Source organism: Elephantulus edwardii, unplaced genomic scaffold (assembly GCF_000299155.1).
Source record: "Elephantulus edwardii isolate Elephantulus edwardi_28Jun2011 unplaced genomic scaffold, EleEdw1.0 scaffold00111, whole genome shotgun sequence".
NCBI lineage: Eukaryota > Metazoa > Chordata > Mammalia > Macroscelidea > Macroscelididae > Elephantulus > Elephantulus edwardii.
This window is the reverse complement of record NW_006399861.1, coordinates 5,970,132-5,989,563: the sequence shown is the minus strand read 5'-3', so window position 1 is coordinate 5,989,563 and position 19,432 is coordinate 5,970,132. Positions and strand designations below refer to the sequence as shown.

Below are 19,432 nucleotides of genomic sequence, written 5' to 3'. Positions count from 1 at the left end.
CAAGGAAGACATTCAGATGGCCAACAAGCACATGAAGAAATGTTCAAAATCCCTAGCCCTGAGAGAGATGCAAATCAGGACAACCATGAGATATCATCTGTTGTGTTTTTTTTAAAATTTATTAGTGTTTACTGTGATGAAATTAATGCTTTCATTTGTATACTCTGCCTAATTGGCATAAATTATGATTGCACTTTGGTTTGTTTTAGACATAAGTAAAATGTTTTTCCTGTATTAAATGCATCATGACTTCATAAGAAAGTGAACATTGTATTAGATAAATATAAAGAGTTGTTTTATTTTATTTTTCTAATAAGACAGGAAAAGAAGAAAAATACGATATTGTCAGTCTATTTGATTTGACTTTAAAATTGGAGCTGAGAGTCATCTTTTTTATGCCATATTTATTCAGATTATTATTTGAAATAAAAATAATTATATGATACTATTCATATACTTATCGTATGTTTGAGTATGTGTTTGTTTTATGTTTGTTAGTAGAATTGTAAATAATATCTTCAACATTAATAACTTAATTTGAATGGCTATAGGAATATGTTAAAAAGACTCATATTTAAGAGATCACATTATAGTGTTTATTCTCTGTATCTTCTTTTATTTTTTAGCTCTAAGAAAATGGCAGATGATAAAGCACCTGAATTTGCTAGCCCTTTTCTTAAGACAAACTCAAATCATAAGTTTCAAGACCCACAACAACACATGAATGAATTTTTTTACAAAAGTAGTAAGAATGTAATTTCACAAAAGACAGCAAATGAAGGTAGAGAAAATAACTGTTCAGAAATGACCACTGTACAAGAACAGATAGATAAAATGTACCTTGATATTTTGAGGAAAAAATTATCCGTTGATCCTTCATTATTACCTCAGGAGGGCAAAATTAATAAGGTAAGCATTGATTTGATACTTTGAGAAATCCAGTTACAATTAAGTATGCAAATATTATTGTTAAGTTTCTAAACAACTTGTGTCTGGAAACTCTATAAACTTTGATAAATGACAATAGTTAGAGAAAGGCTTCAGGCATTTTGTTCATAGGGTTGCCATGAGTTGTGCTTGACTCGACGACAGTCAACAACATATTCCTCTTAAGCTAGTGGTATTGCTAACATACATTCACAGTACATCTTGAATAATTATGAGCAGTACGAACTATGACACTCTAATTTACGTATTCTGTTACAGCATTAATTTTCTGTTAGAAACCTTTCTTTACTTTTTGCCCTTTAGGACGCATAGCCCAGAATTTGAAAACTATATTAAACTTATCTCATCATTGGAATGTTTATTGTTCACTCTTTCAATTTATCTATAAAAGTAAGATGACATTTTATATGAATGCTGTTAGCAACTGTGAAGAAACTTGTATTTCACTGTGTCTTTGTATTCTAGTCTTGATATGTTCTGCCTTGTATTTTTGGTGATCCCAGTACTCTTATCTATATTATTTATATCTTACAGTTTTTAATTATATGTTTACTCTAAGTCACCTCCAGTTTCTCTGTGAAAAGGCAGAGTATTAATAAGTTTTTCAAAACATCTTGAGAAATCTGGAGGAAAAATAATATTTTCTATCATTTTAAAATGTTAAAATATATTCTTCCGGTGAGCTCTGCTGGCCTGGTGGTAGGAAACTGCACTGCAATCCCAGAGGTGCGCAGTTCAGATCCACCAGATGCTCCGCTGAAGAAGGAGGAACAGTCACCTCCTGTACCAGTCAGATCCAATTTGACGGTACACACATAAAAAGAATAAATAAATAAATATAAATTATCTTTAAAAAAATAAATATATTCTTCCTTGTTTATTCTAGAAAACATCTTGTTTTCTGGCAAGTTTATTTTACTTTCTTTTAATAAATGTGCTTCTAAAATACTAGAATCCAGTGAATTAGATGTAAAGAACCTTAATGTAGTGGTTGTCCTTCTAAAAAGTGTATTATTTAATGTTATTTTCACTACAGTTTTGCCAGCTGTTGAATTTTTATTTGCAGTTAGAGTTGATATTCCTATAAATACTAGAGTTTCTCCTGTTATGTGCAGATGCTGAGATCTCAGCTCAGTTTTGAAGAAAACACTGTACTTAGTAAAGAAGCACTATGTAAGAAGACGAGAAGTGCACCTCCTTTACTGAAGCGAAAACCCCAGACTGGCTTATACGCATCAGTTAGGAGCTCAGGCTATGGCAAACCCAGTTCACCATTCAAGACATTTTTGACTTACGAAAAGAAAACTTCCAAGGACACTGTGAAGAACAAAAACTTGAGATCCATTCCCACTTCAAATCAAGCGAGGAAAAGGGGTAATTATATATTCATTTCACAAAAGTTTGATACTTCCTACATACTTTTAAAAGCACATTAGCACACTGAGCAAAATCAAAATTAAGAATTCAGGAAAGGGACATTGTGGTATAAAAGGATTGGCAGACAACAGGTGTGAAGCTACGAGAGCGGACAATTACACATTCTTTTGATAATAGTTTGATATTGCCCAGGTGCCATGACTTATGAAATACTGGGATAAATCCCAGTTAAGAGTTCAGGAAGAGATTCCAGGATAAAATGTCTAGCAGGCTACCACTGTTAATGGAAACTGCCCACCACTCAACCGTTGACTTCTTGAGAGAGTTCTCTCATTAGCAGATCACACCTGTTTAATGACCAAATTCATGAGACACCTATAATCTGGACAGTTAATACCTTCCGTTACAATTACTCTTAAAATTTCTTTTGAATGTTTTAAGAACTTTATCTTAGACATTTGTATTAAATGCATCAATTAAACATGACTACAGCTGTGTAAGGAGAACGTCTCCATGCCTGGAGAAAAGATTGAAAAGAAACCTTTGGGTGACAGATTAGTGATGATTTATACTTTCATATATTTTCTGAGTATTAAATTTTAAATTATTTTATTTTTAAATTAAAATTATTATATTTAAAAATTTGGCATTTTTATTATTTTTTTTAAAAAAAACTTGGCCTTTTAAAAGTTCTCATTTTCAAGAAAATATAGTAAAAGTGTAAATTTTGAGGTTCTCCATTTACTTTTAAGACTGAGGTAGTTAGGTCATGCTTATTGAGGTTTTAATTAGGTCCTGTACTATTTGACTATCAGCCTTAAATTCTCATCCAGGTGGTCATTGTTGTGTGCTGTTAAACAGGAACCCTCCAACGGGTTTCCTCTCAAGATGTTTTTCTTAAATATTCCTTATTATGTGAAAACAAGGCCAGGAGCTGATTTTGGAACACACCACCAGCTACTCATATGCAAGTTCAAGCTGAAGCTGAGGAGAATTAAATCGAATCTACGGGAACCAAAATATGACTTTGAGTTCATCCCACCTGAATTTCAGAACCATCTCAGAAACAGGTTTGAAGCCTTGAACACTAATGAGCGAAGACCTGGTGAGTTGTGGGAGGATGTCAAATGTATCATCCAGGAAAAGTACAGATGGTCATTACAAAGATAGAAGAGGAAGAAAAGACCAAAATGGATGTCAGAAGAAACTCTGAATATTGGACTGGAGTGTACAGAAGCCAAAGCACAAGGAAGATTTCAAGATACTAAAGAGCTGAACAGAAGATTCCAAAAGGCAGCACGGCATGACAAAACAAAATATTACAATGAAATGTGCAAGGAGCTGGAGTCGGAAAATCAAAAGGGCCGAACTTGCTCAGCATTTCTTAAGCTCAAGGAACTAAAGAACAAATTCAAACCTCGAGTTGCTATAATCAAGGATGCTTTAGGAAGAATATTAAATGATCCAGGAAGTATTAAAAGAAGATGGAAAGAATATACGGAATTACTGTATCAAAAGGAACTGGCAGACACAGAAGAATTTAATGAAATCATGTATGAGCAAGAGCCTTTGGTGATGAAGGAAGAAGTTCAAGCTGCTTTGAAGGAAATAGCAAAAAAATAAGTCCCCAGGAATAGATGGTATACCAGTTGACATATTTCAGCTCACAGATGCTGCCCTGGATATGCTCACCAAGTTGTGCCAAGAAATCTGGAGAACAACCACTTGGCCAACTGACTGGAAGAGATCTATATTTGTTCCCATTCCAAAGAAAGGTGACTCAACAGAGTGTGGAAACTGTAGAACAATATCATTGATTTCACACACAAGCAAGATTCTGCCGAAGATTATAAAAAAATTACTGGGACAGCACTTAAGCAGAGAACTGCCGGAAGTCCAGGCTGGGTTTTTAGAAGGGGTCGTGGTACTAGGGATATTGTTGCTGATGTTAGATGGATCTTGGCTGAAAGCAGAGAATACCAGAAGAATGTCTATTTGTGTTTCATTGATTATGCAAAGGCTTTTGACTGTGTGGATCATAACAAACTGTGGCTGACTCTGAGAAGAATGGGAATCCCAGATCACTTGATCATTCTAATGCGAAACCTATACTTGGACCAAGAGGCAGTCGTCAGAACAGAGCAAGGAAACACTGCATAGTTCAAAATTGGGAAAGGCGTACGCCAGGGATGTGTCCTATTTCCATACCTTTTCAACCTGTATGCAGAACAGATTATCTGAGAGGCTGGGCTCTATGAGGAGAAGTATGGCGTCAGGATTATTGGAAGATCTATTAACAATCTGCGTTATGCAGATGACACAACCCTTGCTGAAACTGAGGAGGACCTGAAATGCTTGCTGCAGAGGGTCAAGGACTGCAGCCTTCAGTATGGATTGAGGCTCAATGTCAAGAAGACAAAGATTCTCACCACTGGACCAACTGGCAGCATCAGGATGGATTGTGAAGAGATTGAGACTGTTAACAACTTTAGTCTGCTTGGCTCCACGGTCAGTACTTTTGGCACCAGTAGACAGGAAATCCAAAAACATATTGCAATGGGAAAGTCTGCTGTTAGGCACCTCTCCAGGGTACTGAAGAGCAATGGTGTCTCTTTGGAGACTAAGGTGTGTCTGATACAGGCTTTGGTCTTTGCAATCACTTGTTATGCATCAGAGAGTTGGACAGTGACTAAGGAGGATAGAAGGAGAATTGATGCCTTTGAGCTGTGATGCTGGAGAAGAGTATTGAATGTACCCTGGACTGCCAAGAAAACAAACAGATTCATCCTGGAGAGGGTTAAACAGGGCTATTCCTTGGAGGCAAAGATTCTGAGGCTTCGTCTGACATACTTTGGACATGTTGTAAGGAGGGATCCGGTCCTTGGAGAGGAACATCATGCTTGGTAGTGTGGAGGGATGGTGCAGAAGGGAAAGACCCTCTATGAGGTGGATTGATTCAGTGACTGGGGTAATCAGGATGGGTCTGTCAGAGCCAGTGAGATTGGCACAGGATAGAGCAGGGTTTAGGGCTGTTGTACATAGGGTCGCTATGAGTTGCAAGCGACTCCACGGCACATAATAACAACTCTTTATTATTAGCTGAAAGACATTTTCGCCTTAGAAATATCTCTACTGCTTTGGAAGTTTGTACAGTACCTTAAAAGCTGACGACTTGACTATGTATTATTCATAGATTTTCCTAATTTATGCTGTCATCATAATACTACTACTCTCTACTACTCTATTGTCATGGAGTAAAAACTATCTCATAGCTGACCCACCAGCAGATTTTCAGAAGCTACAAATCACATAGGAGGAGATAACCCATCTTTCTCCCATGGAGCAGCTAGTGGATTTGATCTGCCTGCCTTTGAGTTGACAGCTTAATTCCTTACCAGAGTTTTATAGCAGCACTAGCATTTCATTTCTGTAAAATGAAATTCCTATTAGCTGTTAAAAAGTTTTCTTGTGGGGAGGGGTGGGCAGGGAGAAAAGTACAACAATGAATGAATAGAAATCAAAAATCTCTGTAAATTTTCATTAAAATTAATAATAATAATAATTTAAAAAAGTCAAATTACAGTAAAAAATTTCCTTGAAATTTGTATTATTCCATTGATACTACATCTTGATAAAGAAATTGTTTGCAAAATTATGCTTTGAAAGTACATTAAATCTGAACTGAAATGCTTCAGAATGTTACCAGCTACTTTTGATTAGCTATTTAGGATTGCTTACCTATTAATGATATGAACATTTAAAATAAAATTTTACTTGAAGTAATAATGCCTCGGGTTATCTGAATCTACATTCTCATCACATTCGTCCAGTTCCATGAGCCATTTGTTGTGCATCTTGGGTCTGTTAGTTTGAATGGTATATTGATCGTGAGTGGTGATTCTCAGAATGCGCTATTGATTGTCACTGTGAAGTAGTTAAGCCCTGCTATTTTACATCTACCCTGTTGGGAGATCTTCATTTTATCTTAGGGTACCCATTGTATTATATTTATTGTTACTTAATTGCTAACTCCCTTTCAGCTTTGTTTGCTTTTCTTTACTCTTTCTGATATTTAGAGATTTTATCTGGAACAAAAGTCCTCAAGTCTGCAGCTTTGGGAACACCAACTCCAAAACTAGAAAATTGCCTGACTACTCCAAAGAAGTCAGAAGATCCCACACAGATTGAATCCTGTGCTCAGTTTCAGAATGTAGGTATTCTATTTCTGATTACTCTTGTTAGGTGCCATCAAGTCAAGTACAATTCATATCAATCTTAAGACCAACATATCTCAAGTCTGTCCTGTCCTATTCTATCCTTACCATCCATGACACTCTTGAACCCATTGCCACATTAACTGCATCAATCCATCTCATTAAGGATCTTTTTTTTTTGCTGACCCTCTGCCTTTCCAAGCATGATGTCCCTTTCAAAGGAATAGCCTCTTCTAAACTACTGTTTCAGTGAAATTATAAATAATGAAATGGAACAAATGTATGAGATTTCTCCTCTCTCCATAGTGACATTCTGGTCACTAATACTGAACATTTATGATCTTTCACAACGTAGAACAAGAGCTCTGGTAACGTAGGAGGGAGTTGCATTGCTAACCCAAAGCCCACCCCTCTCTAACAGTTCAAATCCACTACTGGCTCTGAGGGAGAAAGATGGGCAGTTCTCCTCACATGCAATTTAAAGCCCCAGAGACCCAGTGAAAGGTCAGTCATGGATCAGTTTCAATTTGACAGTAGTGAGTGAAAATTTTTTTAGTGTATACAGAACATTAACTATAACATTTTAATTGTGAAGATTTTTTTTCCTCTAATGACTAGTGTTTTAATGTTACCTGTAAATCTAACAATGAGGTGTAATGCATTTCCTTAAAAGGATTCTGCAGGATATCCTGGTGGGAAGGAGACAGAATTATTTTTGTTTAAAAGAGCTCAGGAAGCAGAGGAAAAATGGAGGGGTGCACAGGAACTAATTGATCAAATTAAAGTCACATTCTCAAATAAAGAACGTGAGCTGGAAAATAAGATGGAAGAACTAAAGATACAACAAGAAAAAGAACTCTTCAGACTAAATCAAGACAATTATATTCTTCAAGCAAAGGTATTAAACTTGTTGCTCTCTTTTTTTTCTTTTGTTGATTAAAAAAGAATTTGCTGAATGCCTTGCTGGTCTGTTGTGGAGTTGGATAATTTGACATATTTGTTGTGTAAATATGGATGTGATTCTGATTGTGCAGCCTTGCAGAAGAGCATAAATTGAAATCCCTGGGGAGGAAAAGATAATAGAGATATAGTTATACATGTACATATATATATATATAGGCTCATTTTGATAGTTTTCTTCAGATAGCAGTTCTTCTTTAAACAAATCTCTCAGTTCATTGTGATCTTCAAAGGAACTAGCATTTCAAGGGAAGCTGTTATAGAATATTTAGACTCAGTGACCTTGTTTAGCATTTCTGAGTTATGTCCATAAACAAACCACCAGCACAAAACATCACACCATTGATAAGCTCCAGGTAGCATTACATGAACTTCCAGTGGTACATACTTTAAAAGGGCTTTAGGTCTGTACACCTTGAGTTTTTCTGTTCTTTCTCACTTTTCCCTTCTTGATTACCTTCCTAATTGAAACAATTTCTGCATCTCCTCAGTTAAGTAGCTTTGAAGAAGCAAGCAAAAAACAAAGATGGTTGCATTTTGGAGAATCAGCTGATCCCGTCACTGATGAAAAATTGAAGGAAATCCAAAAAGAAATCCAAGAACAAGAAACACTTCTTCAAGGATATCAACAGGTATGTTCACTCCTGACCACTTTGGGACCTTGTTCCTGAGACCCTTTTGATCATAAAAGTGAGGTCCATTAAAATACTTCTGGGTTTCTTTTGTAGGAAATAGGAGTTCTGGTGAACAGGAGGAAGTAATCATTGAGCTAGTGTACACATCCTCATAGGCAGAGTTAAAGTGTTAGGTGGATGAATTCTGGACTAAAAAGAATCGGGCTTTGAGGCTTGGCTCCATCACCTGCTGTGCTCCAGTACTTCACTGCTCTGAGATATTCTCCTTATCTGTGAAATGTGAATATCAGTATTAATAGCTCCCTTTTATGTTAGTAGTGAAATTAAAGTGAAACAGGGCAAACTGACCTCTCAGCCAGGGCCTGACACGGCAGTACTCATCAGTGACTATTACCAGTTTAAGTTTTTAATAGCCATGGTCCTTAGCAGCTGACTTGGTTTCCTCAAGTACTTTTGAATAGATAAAATTGGCTAATTTTAACATTATATGCTGAAATATGGAATTGAAATCAATTGTCAGTGCCCTGGAAATGAAGTAAAAATGGAATTAAATATTTAAAAAATTGGTCCTACAGAAAGAAGGGAGCTACGTGTGGTTCATTATCAGTGTTGGTAACCTGACAGTCAGCCAGGGCTCATGGTCTCCTCAGAAGTCTGTTAAAACTTCCTCTCAGATCCCTCACTCCCTTGCTTCTTACTTCCCTCCCTCTTTTCTTTCTTCTCTCATCCCATTTTCCTCCTTTGACAATCACAGCGATCCCATTGAGCCTGTTGGCAAATATTGTCACCCAGTGACATCCACAGAAAGCATTACCATCTGTGACTACGACATTTAAGTGAAATAGTGCTACATTACTTACAGGATACGTTGCCCTAAAGTTAGTGGAGATTTTAAAATCTTTGGCCTGGCATTCTCATCTTACCTACAGAACAAGTATTTTTAAAAGTGATTTTTAGAAGGTAGAATAGTTAGCACATGCTCCACACAATTATTCCTTTTCTATTAAAATATAAAGGCCCTTTTAGAATAGCCATCAGTATTATTTAAATAATAGCCATTTCCTTTTTGTAAACTTGCATCACATACATATTGTGTGTGATCACAATAAAAAACTAAAAAAGCAATGTCCACTTCATTTTAACAAATTAACATGAGGAAAAAGTGAGGAATTGTTAAGTATATCTTCTCCCTCAGGTCTCTATTGCCTGAGTCATCCAGCCTCACAGGGAACAGGCTGAAGTCTCTCTGCCTACCCCTGGCAGAAACATCTGCTCTTTAATTTAGTTTAGATTTCAGAAACACACATGAATACTCAGGTTTCACCCTGGAATTTATCAATCTTTGGTCCTTTACCAAGGATTTCCAGAACTGGAGCTATTAGAAGAAACACACATGAACACTAACTGTGGCTAAATCTAGTTACTTCACTACTGAAAGCCTGGCTTCTGGAGTGTCCCTCCAGCCATCAGTTTGCTTTCTCCAGTCAGACATAAGAAAGAGCAAATGGTCTCACCAGGCCCTTCTGCCCTGTTCTGTGCAAACAGGATGTGGTTATTCTTGCAGCTTATTACCCATTTATTCCTGTGAAATCCAGTGCCTTTTACTGACACTAGGAAATATTCATAATTTTTTTTTAAATAAACAAGCATTTTGGAAAGAATCCTTTTTATTTGTTGATGTTGTTGTGTACCGTAGAGTCAGACCGACCCATAGCTGACCCTCTGGTGGATTTTCAGAGCCAGCTAATCACTTGGGAAGAGATTGCCTATCCTTCTCCTGTGGAGCAGCTGGTGGCCTCAAACCTCATGCCTTAGGTATTAAAGTTCAGCTTCTTGCCACTAGGCCACCAGAGCTCCCTTTTTATTTAACTTTTTTTTTAAACATTGGTTTGCATCTCTAATTCACATACATTGTGTTTCACACTTTTCTTCGTTCACATTGTGTTTCGTATAATTATTCCCATATATTGTAGTTTATAAAATTAATGACCATTGAACTATGCCTCCCATTATCCTGTTTTATCAGGTGCCCACCAGATCATTTTTATTTCCTTTATCCTCTCCCTCCACGCATCAAATTGTGTGACCCTCTGATTACTCCTTGCCTGCCCTCACTGCTCTGCTCCCACTCCTTGCCTCCTGTACACATTTAACTAGTGATCCTTCTATTTTTACAGTAATGGTTTTATGTAGTATTTGTCCTTATGAGACTGGGTTAGATTACTCAGAATAATGTTCTCCAGTCTCTCCCAAGTTATGTAGTAGTTTTTTTTTTTAATCATTGCTCATGAGTGGTGCGTACTAGTCTGTCATGTGAATATACTACAGTTTCTCAATCCATGTAATTGTAGTTAGGCATTTGGGCTATTTTCATGTTCTTGCAATTGTGAATAACCCTGCTATGAACATTGGTGTACGTATCTCTGTTTCTCAGTTCTAATTTCTTTGGGGTGTATTCCTGGTAGTAGAATAGCTAGGTCATAAGGAGATTTTTTTGTTCAGTTTTTTGAGGAAATGCCGAACTGCCTTCCAGAGTGATTGTACCATTTTATAATCCCATCAATGGTAAATGAGAGTTCCAATCTTTCCACATCCTCTCCAGCATTTATTGCTTGCTACTCTGCTAAACTTGGCTACCACTATTGGGATAAGATGGTATCTCTTTGTGGTTCTGATTTGCATCTGTCTTACTTCCAGTGATTCTGAGAATATGTCTGTTGGTCATCCAAATGACTTCCTCTGTGAAAAGGTCTTTCCATATCTTTTTCCCATTTTGTAATTGGCTTGTCAGTCTTTTTCTTCTGGAGACCCTGTAGGATTCTGTACACTTTTGTTATAAGACCTTTGTCTCAGATGGTATTGCCAAGTGTGTTTTTTCCTACTTAGTAGATTTTCTTTTCACCTTCCTGGAAAAGTTTTTGATCCATACAGGAATTTAATCTTAAGAATGTCCCATTCATCAATTTTAACCTCTCCTGGTTGAGTGTTTCTGGCTATATTTGTCACTCTCTTTATACCACAGAATAGGCCATCTAAGCATGGTCCCAGTTAGTCTTTTATGATCTTTATGGTTTTGGGCTTTACTCACCCAGGTCCCTGATCCACTTTGAGTTGATTTTTGTGTATGGTGTGAGATGTGTATCCTGTTTCAGCTTTCTGAAGGTAACAGCCCAGTTTTGCCAGCACCGTTGGTTGAAGAGGCTGTCATTTCTCCATTTGATATGTTTTGTTTCCTTGTCAAATTATCAGTTAACTGTTAGTAGATGAGTTCATATCTGGGTTCTCGATTCTGTTCTTGATTGGTCTATGTGCCTTTCATTGTACCAGTACCATGCTGTTTTGGTTACTACTGCTGTAGTTTTGAGAACAGAAAATGCTACTTCCCACTTCATTCTTGTTGTTCAGAAGTGCTTTGCCTGTTTAGGATCTCTTTCCTCTCCAAGTAAATTTGACAGTTGCCTTTCCTTTTTTTAAAAAAAAAATTATTTATCAATGTTATGATCAAACTATTACATTTAGCAGTCAGCAGCATGGATGCAAAAAAACCCCAGTCTACATTAAAAGCCGTTTAAGATTTGTACACCAGATGCTTTACACTTTCCACAGAACAGAAGCTAAAAGAACTTATTATAAAATTAGTCCCAAATACAGTCCTTGAGGTTTTTTTGCCTGTACATAAGAGTATTTTCTAAAACATGTAGTCTTTGTAGCAGTGAGGCCCTGCCACCACTGTGTGTGGCTGAGTTGACAAATCTGTCATAACCTGTAGCTTCCCTATCACTTCTCTGCCTCTGCATTCCTTCTAAGCCTTGTTTCCTGGCAGTTATTAAAACCATCGGCCCCTGCCGTAGCTACTGCAGGATTTAGTGGTTTGGTCCAGTATTGAACTCCACCACCATAAGGACCAGAACTTTCTCTAAAGTTTCCTCATTTCATGGGTCCAAAATTTGAAGACTGATTGTGATAATCGCCAAAATCATTGTAGCTTCCAAAACCTCTATAGATGCTTCCATCATTACTAAATCCATTTTAGCCATCTCCACTGCCTCCACATTCTCCACCTCGGGTGCCACCAAAGCCACCTCATCCACTGAACTTTCCTTCAAGATCAAAGTCGTCATTCCCACCAAAGCCACCTCTACTCCCACCACCAGAGTTTCTAGAACCACTTCGACCACTTTGGCTAAAAGAAGCACTGGCCATCTTTTGCTTTGATGGGACTGTCCTTACTTCACAGTTGTGATCATTCACAGTATGATATTTCTGAATAACGATTTTATCTACTGGGTCATGGCCATCAAAAGTTACAAAATCAAAGCTCCTCTTCTTGCCACTGCCTTGGTCAGTCATGATTTCAGTCACTTCAGTTTTCCTGTACTATTCAAAATAATCTCATAAGTCATATTTTTCAGTTGTCTTCTTTCATTCCACCAACAAATATCTTTTTCACAGATAAATGGGTACCTGGTGTTTGAGAATCTTTTCTTGAGATAGTCCAAGAGATTCTACAATCCTTCCGTCCACCTTGTAGGGCCTTGCATACATGGCTGCACCCACCTCTTCCACAGTTGAGTATGTGACAAGCCCAAAGTTTCTGAAGCACTTGGTATTTGGCTCTCTCATTACCAGGGATGCTGCCCTGGACGTGCTCACCAAGTTGTGCCAAGAAATCTGGAGAATAACCACTTGGCCAACTGACTGGAAGAGAGCTGGGTGACCCAACAGTGTGTGAAAATGATAAAACAATATCATTGATATCACATGCAAGCAAGATTCTACTGAAGATTATCCAAAAACGACTGCAGCAACACATCAGCAGAGAACTGCCAGAAGTCTAGGCTGGGTTTAGAAGGGGTCGTGGTACTAGGGATATTGTAGCTGACGTTAGATGGATCTTGGCTGAAAGCAGGGAGTACCAGAGGAATGTCTATCTGTGTTTCATTGATTATGCAAAGGCATTTGACTGTGTGAATCATAACAAACTGGCTGACTCTGAGAAGAATGGGAATCCCAGAACACTTGATTGTGCTAATGTGAAACCTATACTTGGACCAAGAGGCAGTTGTCGGAACAGAGCAGGGAAACACTGCATGGTTCAAAATTGGGAAGGGTGTATGCCAGGGATGCATCCTGTCTCCATACCTTTTCCACCTGTATGCAGAACAGATTATCTGAGAGGCTGGGCTCTCTGAGGAGAAATGTGGGGTCAGGATTGGTGGAAGATCTATTAACAATCTGCATTATGCAGATGACAAAACTCTGCTTGCTTAAACTGAGAAGGACCTGAAACGATTGCTGCAGAGGGTCAAGGACTACAGCCTTCAGTATGGATTGAGGCTCAGTGTCAAGAAGAGAAAGATTCTCACCACTGGACCATTTGGAAGCATCAAGATGAATGGTGAAGAGATTGAGATTGTTAACAACTTTAGTTTGCTGGGCTCCATGGTCAACCCTCTTGGCACAAGTAGCCAGGAAATCAAAAAATGTATTGTGATTGGAAAGTCTGCTATTAGGAACCTCTCCAAAGTACTGAAGAGCAATGGTGTCACTCTGGAAATTAGGGTGCGTCTGATAGAGGCCATGGTCTTTGCAATCACTTCTTATGCATCAGAGCGTTGGACAATGATTAGGGAGGATAGAAGGAGAATTGATGCTTTTGAGCTTTGGTGTTGAAGAAGAGTATTTAGGGTATCATAGACTGCTAAGAAAACAAACAGATTCATCCCTGAGAGGGTTAAACGGGGCTATTCCTTGGAGGCAAGGATTCTGGGGCTTCGTCTGACATACTTTGGACATGTTGTAAGGAGGGCTCCGGTCCTTGGAGAGGGACATCATGCTTGGGAGGGTGAAGAGACACCGCAAGAGGGGAAGGCCCTCTATGAGGTAGATTGACTCAGTGACTGGGGTAATTGGGATGGGTGTGTCAGAGGCAGTGCAATTTGCACAGGATAGAGCAGGCTTTACGGCTGTTGTACATAGGGTCGCTATGAGTCACAAGTGACTCAACAGAACGTAACAACAACATTACTACACAGTCTGTAAGCGTTTCCTTAGATGTAGAGAGGTGGGAATGCTCATACACTGCTGTTGGGATTTTTAAAAGGTACAGCCACTCTGGACGTTTTCTCAAAAAGTTGAACATAGAAACTCCGTTTGACCCAGCTATTCCACTACTAGGAATATACCTCAAGGAAATTAGAGCTGAGACCCAAATGGAGATTTGTATATCAGTGTTCATAGCAGTATTATTCACTATCACAAGAACATGGAAACAAAAGAAAATTAAAAAAAGGAAGAACATGGAAACAGCCGAAATGTCCAACCACACCTGAATGGATTGAAAAATTGTGGTACATTCACACAGTGTAATACAATGCAGCACTCAGGAGCAATGATTTCAAAAAATAATGCATAACTTGAGAGAGACTGGAGAGTATTATGCTGAATGACCTAACTCAGTCTCAGAAGGACAAGTACTGCATAAGATCATTATTGTAAAAAGTAGAAGGAAAACCAATAAAACATCTGTAGGGACCCAAATGGGGAAGGGGTGGGAGTGGAAGGGTGAGGTTGGGTAGGGGCGAAACCATGATCGGTGAAGGAAGGATCCAGCGGGGACCTGAAAAGATTGAGTAATTATGGGCAAGGTCCAGTGGTGATTGATTTTATAAAACATAATGCATGGGAATGATTATATGAAGCACAATATGAATGAAGAATAGTGTGAAACACAATGTGTATGAACTTTGTGAGCAAACAAATATAAAATTTTTAAAAAATACATGTCTCCTTAGACTTTTGTCTGTCGTTTCAAAGCTCCACCCTCTGATGAGTAGTTTCCACCTCTGTTGGGGCTCTTTAGGAGACTGTTTTCTTCAACATGGTGGCAATGGGAATTAACACTTTAGCAAGGTTTCCTGGGCAGCTGACGGTTGCCTTTTCGATCTCCTTTAAAAATGAATTTGGTATCTGTATTTGGTTCACATTAAACATGCCAATCGCTTTTGGTAGGATTGTTTGTCATTTTCACTCTATTGAGTCTTCCTGTCCATGAACAGGGAACATTTTCCCATTTATTTGGGTCTCTTATTGTTTCCACAAAAGTGTTTTGTAGTTTTCTTTGTAAAGATCTTTTGGTCTCTTGTTAGGTTCACTCCCAAGTATCTTAATTTGTGGTTGACTATTGTAAATGATATTGCTTTCTTAGTTTCCTTATCTGTAAATCATACCACTCAACTAAAATGGTCCACTAGTCCTTGGGGTTTTCTGTGTACACTCTCATACCATCTGCTTATAGAGACAGTTTAACCACTTCTCTCTGATCTGGATGCCTTTTATTTCCTTCTCTTATCATATTGCCCTAGGAAATACTTCCAATACGATATTGAATAGGAGTGATCGGAGTGGACATCCTGGTCTGGTTCCTGTTCACAAGGAACATGCTTTTAGTCTTGCTCCATTGAGAATGGCATTGGCTTTTGGGTTTATGCATAGACTTTTCACTATGTTGAGAAAATTTCCTTCTATTACTATTTTGCTTAGTGTTTTAATCAGGAAAGGGTGTTAGATTTTATCAAATGCCTTTTCTGCATCAATTGCTGGGAGCATGTGGATTTTGTTATTTGCTTTCATCATACCAAGTGATTTCATAACAGGTATGTAAAAGATGGTTCAACATAATAAAAACAACGTAATTCACCATATTGACAAAGTAAATACCAAGAATCCTTTTTAGATGAAAAGTTTTCTCTTGAGATGATACAGTGTTTGAAGAGATTTCTTTTATTCGGACACTGCAGAAATTTAAAAAGTCTTTAAAGTATCTGAAGAACAGTTTAAGTACCTATTCTCTGTGTAAGTACTACAGACTTTGAAGGGAGCTCTGGGGAGGGGGTGGGGGTGTAGTCCAGAGTGAGCTTCGCTGATAACCAAAGGGCTGGGCTTTCTGAGGGAAGAAAGATGGACAGTCTCCTCTTCCCATTTGTAGCCTTGGCTGTAAAGTGTCGCTGTGAGTAGGAACTTAATAAAAGAACATTTGAGATTTTGGCTGACTTTTGAAAGAGCCCTGGTGGCAGCTAACTGAAACTTCGTCAGTTTGAATCCACCAAAGATGTACTTAACGTCATTTTCTGTTTTAAAAAAGGAAAACGAGAAACTGTATAATCAAATGAAAGATCTCCAAGAACAAAACAAGAAAAATGAGGAGCTAATGTTTAAGGAAAACCAGAGTTTATTGAGTGAGCTAGCTTCCTTAAAGTAAGTCCTTTTTAATTCTTACAATCAAATACATTTTAAATACTCCAGGCATTTTATTAATTTATTATTTCATTTTATTCAGAATTAAAAACATTTGCACACTGAGGTGTAGAAAAAGTATATAAAGTGTATCTTTATACCTTGTCTTTTTAGGATTCAATGAATTTTTCTTTTGACTGGCATTAAATGACTTACATTCTTTCTGCTTTTTGGCATGCTCATATAGTTTGACATCAGATTCAGAAAACTGACTATACAAAATTCTTATTATCCAGCATTAAGCCTCAGCTACTTAACCATCTCTTCAGAAACCACATGATTAATATTTGTTAAAAGGACTATCGTATAACATCAATTATAGTTTTAGATCAGATTCCGTAGAGGCAGAATCTACTTGGTTGTTGTTATGTGCCGTCGAGTTGCTTGTGACTCATAGCCACCCTGTGTACAAGAGACCTAAACACTGCTCTGTCTTGTGCCAACTTCACTGTGTCTGACACACCTACTCCCATTACCCCAGTAACTGAATCAATCCATCTCATCGAGGGTCTTCCTATCTTGCGCTGTCCCTCCAGTCTCCCAAATGTCATGTCCCTCTCCAAGGAATGATCCCTCCTTGCAATATGCCCGAAGTATGTCAGACGAAGCTTCAGAATCCTTGACTCCAAGGAGCAGCCCAGTTTCACCCTCTCCAGGACAAACCTGTTTGTTCTCCTAGCAGTCCATAATGTATATTCAACACTTCTCTAGCACCACAGCTCAAAGGCATCAATTCTCTTTCTATCATTCCTACTCACTGTCCAGCTCTCTGATGCATAGCATGCAATTGCGAAGACAATAGCCTGGTTCAGGCACACCTTAGTCTCCAGCCTGACGTCGTTGCACTTCAGTACTCTTGAGAGGTCCCTGACAGCTCACTTTCCCAATGCAATTCATCTCCTGATTTCCTGGCTGCTGTTACCAAGAGTGTTGACTGTTGAGCCAAGCAAACGAAAACTGTTAACTATCTCAATCTCTTCACCATCCATAATGATGCTGCTAGCAGACTATAGGGCAAGGGGAAAATGAGGCAAGAATGTGGTCTCTGCTAGTTACTAGCTGCTCTCTGCTCCAGGAGGAAGCTCTGAAGAACAGAATCACTAAGTTTGGTTCCTTTTTGAGGCTGTTTGTTATACTAATCTAGATAATCACCAGCTGAGATGTGCCCTGTGAAACCCACTCATTGCTGTTGATGTGGAACCCACTTATAGCTGAGCCTTCATTGAGTTGCTGAGACTATAAATGGCATAGGAGGCGATTGCCATCCTTCTCACCCTGAGCTCCTGGTGGATTTAAACCAGAGAGGCATGGCCTTGGGGTTGTCAGTGCACCTCCTTACAGATTAGACACCAGGACTCTCCTGCCATGTGCAACCGGTGAAGGATATATTTCTGGGCTAGGAGATGTAAGGACTTCCTTTGAGCGCATTTCTCCAGAGAACTGGTGAGCTGTGATCTGCAGCCACCTGAGTCTTTCTGTAGCAGAAGAGTGAGACACTGGCACATAATGAAGAATCATGGCTTGTATTTAAGAGGTGCTTTGGCTGTTAATTGTTCCAGTGTGTAAGTGAAGTAAAAGAGCGGAGTTCATGCACAGAAAAGCTAGGATACTTCTTGTAGAGAATGACTAAATGAGCATCATTTCATATAAATGCCTAATCTCTGATAGCTGTTTTGTCAGGAGTAGCTTCCTTGACAGTGAATGTTAACATATTATTCACATAATTATTCCAGTCCTTATGTGATAATTTATACACTAAGAGGCAAGCCTACCACTCATGCATACTGATCTCTCTTATGCCAAATAGAAAAAGGGCACAGCATCTGACAGACTCGACTTAGGGGTATTGCAGAAGAGACCCTGCAGCTTGGTGCTGCACCAGGCCATTGTGGTAATTTATGACGCATCATTTTTGATGCAAGCATTTACTTTCTTTTTAAGTATTTCAAAAAGTATTTTCAGATATTGCATTTTTATACTGCCTGGCCATTAAAATGTGTGTTCCAAGATGCAAAACTTAAGTGTCTAAATGAACTTTCAACAATGAAAGAAATTATTCTTTGATATATTGTGATAAGACCATCTTTCATAGACTCCTAAACTCCTTGTATGATGTCTCAGGGGCTAGGGGGACAAACAAACAACAAAATAAAGCCCAGGTGGTGCAATGGTTTTGCTTTCAGCTACTAACTGAAAGGTTATAACCTAGAAATAAAGCTTACAAGCCTAGAAACCCCTACAGAGAATTCAGCATAACAGTACCTAACAGCAATGTACATGTAACAGACTATGCTTATTTTGTTAGCTTCATATGTAAGATTGGAAAAAAAATTAGGGAGCCATCTAAGGTGATGTGACAGCACAATAGGACATCTTTGTAGGACATTTTTTCTCATATTTAGGAAGAAATATTTTTATATTCCACTTAAACCAACACATTATATTCTTAAGCTTTTAATTCTTTTATATAAAACATAAATATTTAAGTGTGAAGGACTGCAGCCTTCAATATGGATTGAAGCTCAACATCAAGAAAACAAAGATTCTCACCACTGGGCCAAATGGCAGCATCAGTGGATTGTGAAGAGATTGAGATTGTTAACACTTTTAGTTTACTTGGTTCCACAGTCAACACCCTTGTTAAGAGCAGCCAGGAAATCAGGAGACAAATTGCATTGAGAAAGTTAGCTGTGCGGGACCTCTCAAGAGTACTGAAGAACAACAACATCAGGATGGAGACTAAGGTGCGCCTGATCCAGGCTATGGTCTTTGCAATTACGTGCTATGCATCAGAGAGTTGGACAGTGAATAGGAATGATAGAAGGAGAATTGATGCTTTTGAGCTGTGGTGCTGGAGAAGAGTGTGTAATATACCATGGACTGCTAGGAGAACAAACAGGTTTGTCCTAGAGAAGGTGAAGCTGGAATGCTCCTTGGAGTCAAGGATTCTGAAGCTTCATCTGACATACTTTGGACATGTTGTAAGGAGGGACTTATCCTTGG

At 38.4% G+C, this 19,432-nt stretch overlaps 1 protein-coding gene across 1 annotated transcript in view; it reads left to right on the top strand.

The window, feature by feature from the left end:
* KIAA1009 (KIAA1009 ortholog) overlaps positions 1-19,432 on the top strand; it is a 117,201-nt gene that overhangs the window by 55,655 nt on the left and 42,114 nt on the right. The window contains exons 11-16 of the mRNA XM_006892164.1: positions 627-909; positions 2,064-2,322; positions 6,402-6,535; positions 7,213-7,437; positions 7,991-8,131; positions 16,278-16,390. Coding sequence (XP_006892226.1) covers positions 627-909; positions 2,064-2,322; positions 6,402-6,535; positions 7,213-7,437; positions 7,991-8,131; positions 16,278-16,390 — 1,155 coding nt within the window. The remainder of the gene's footprint in view (positions 1-626; positions 910-2,063; positions 2,323-6,401; positions 6,536-7,212; positions 7,438-7,990; positions 8,132-16,277; positions 16,391-19,432) is intronic.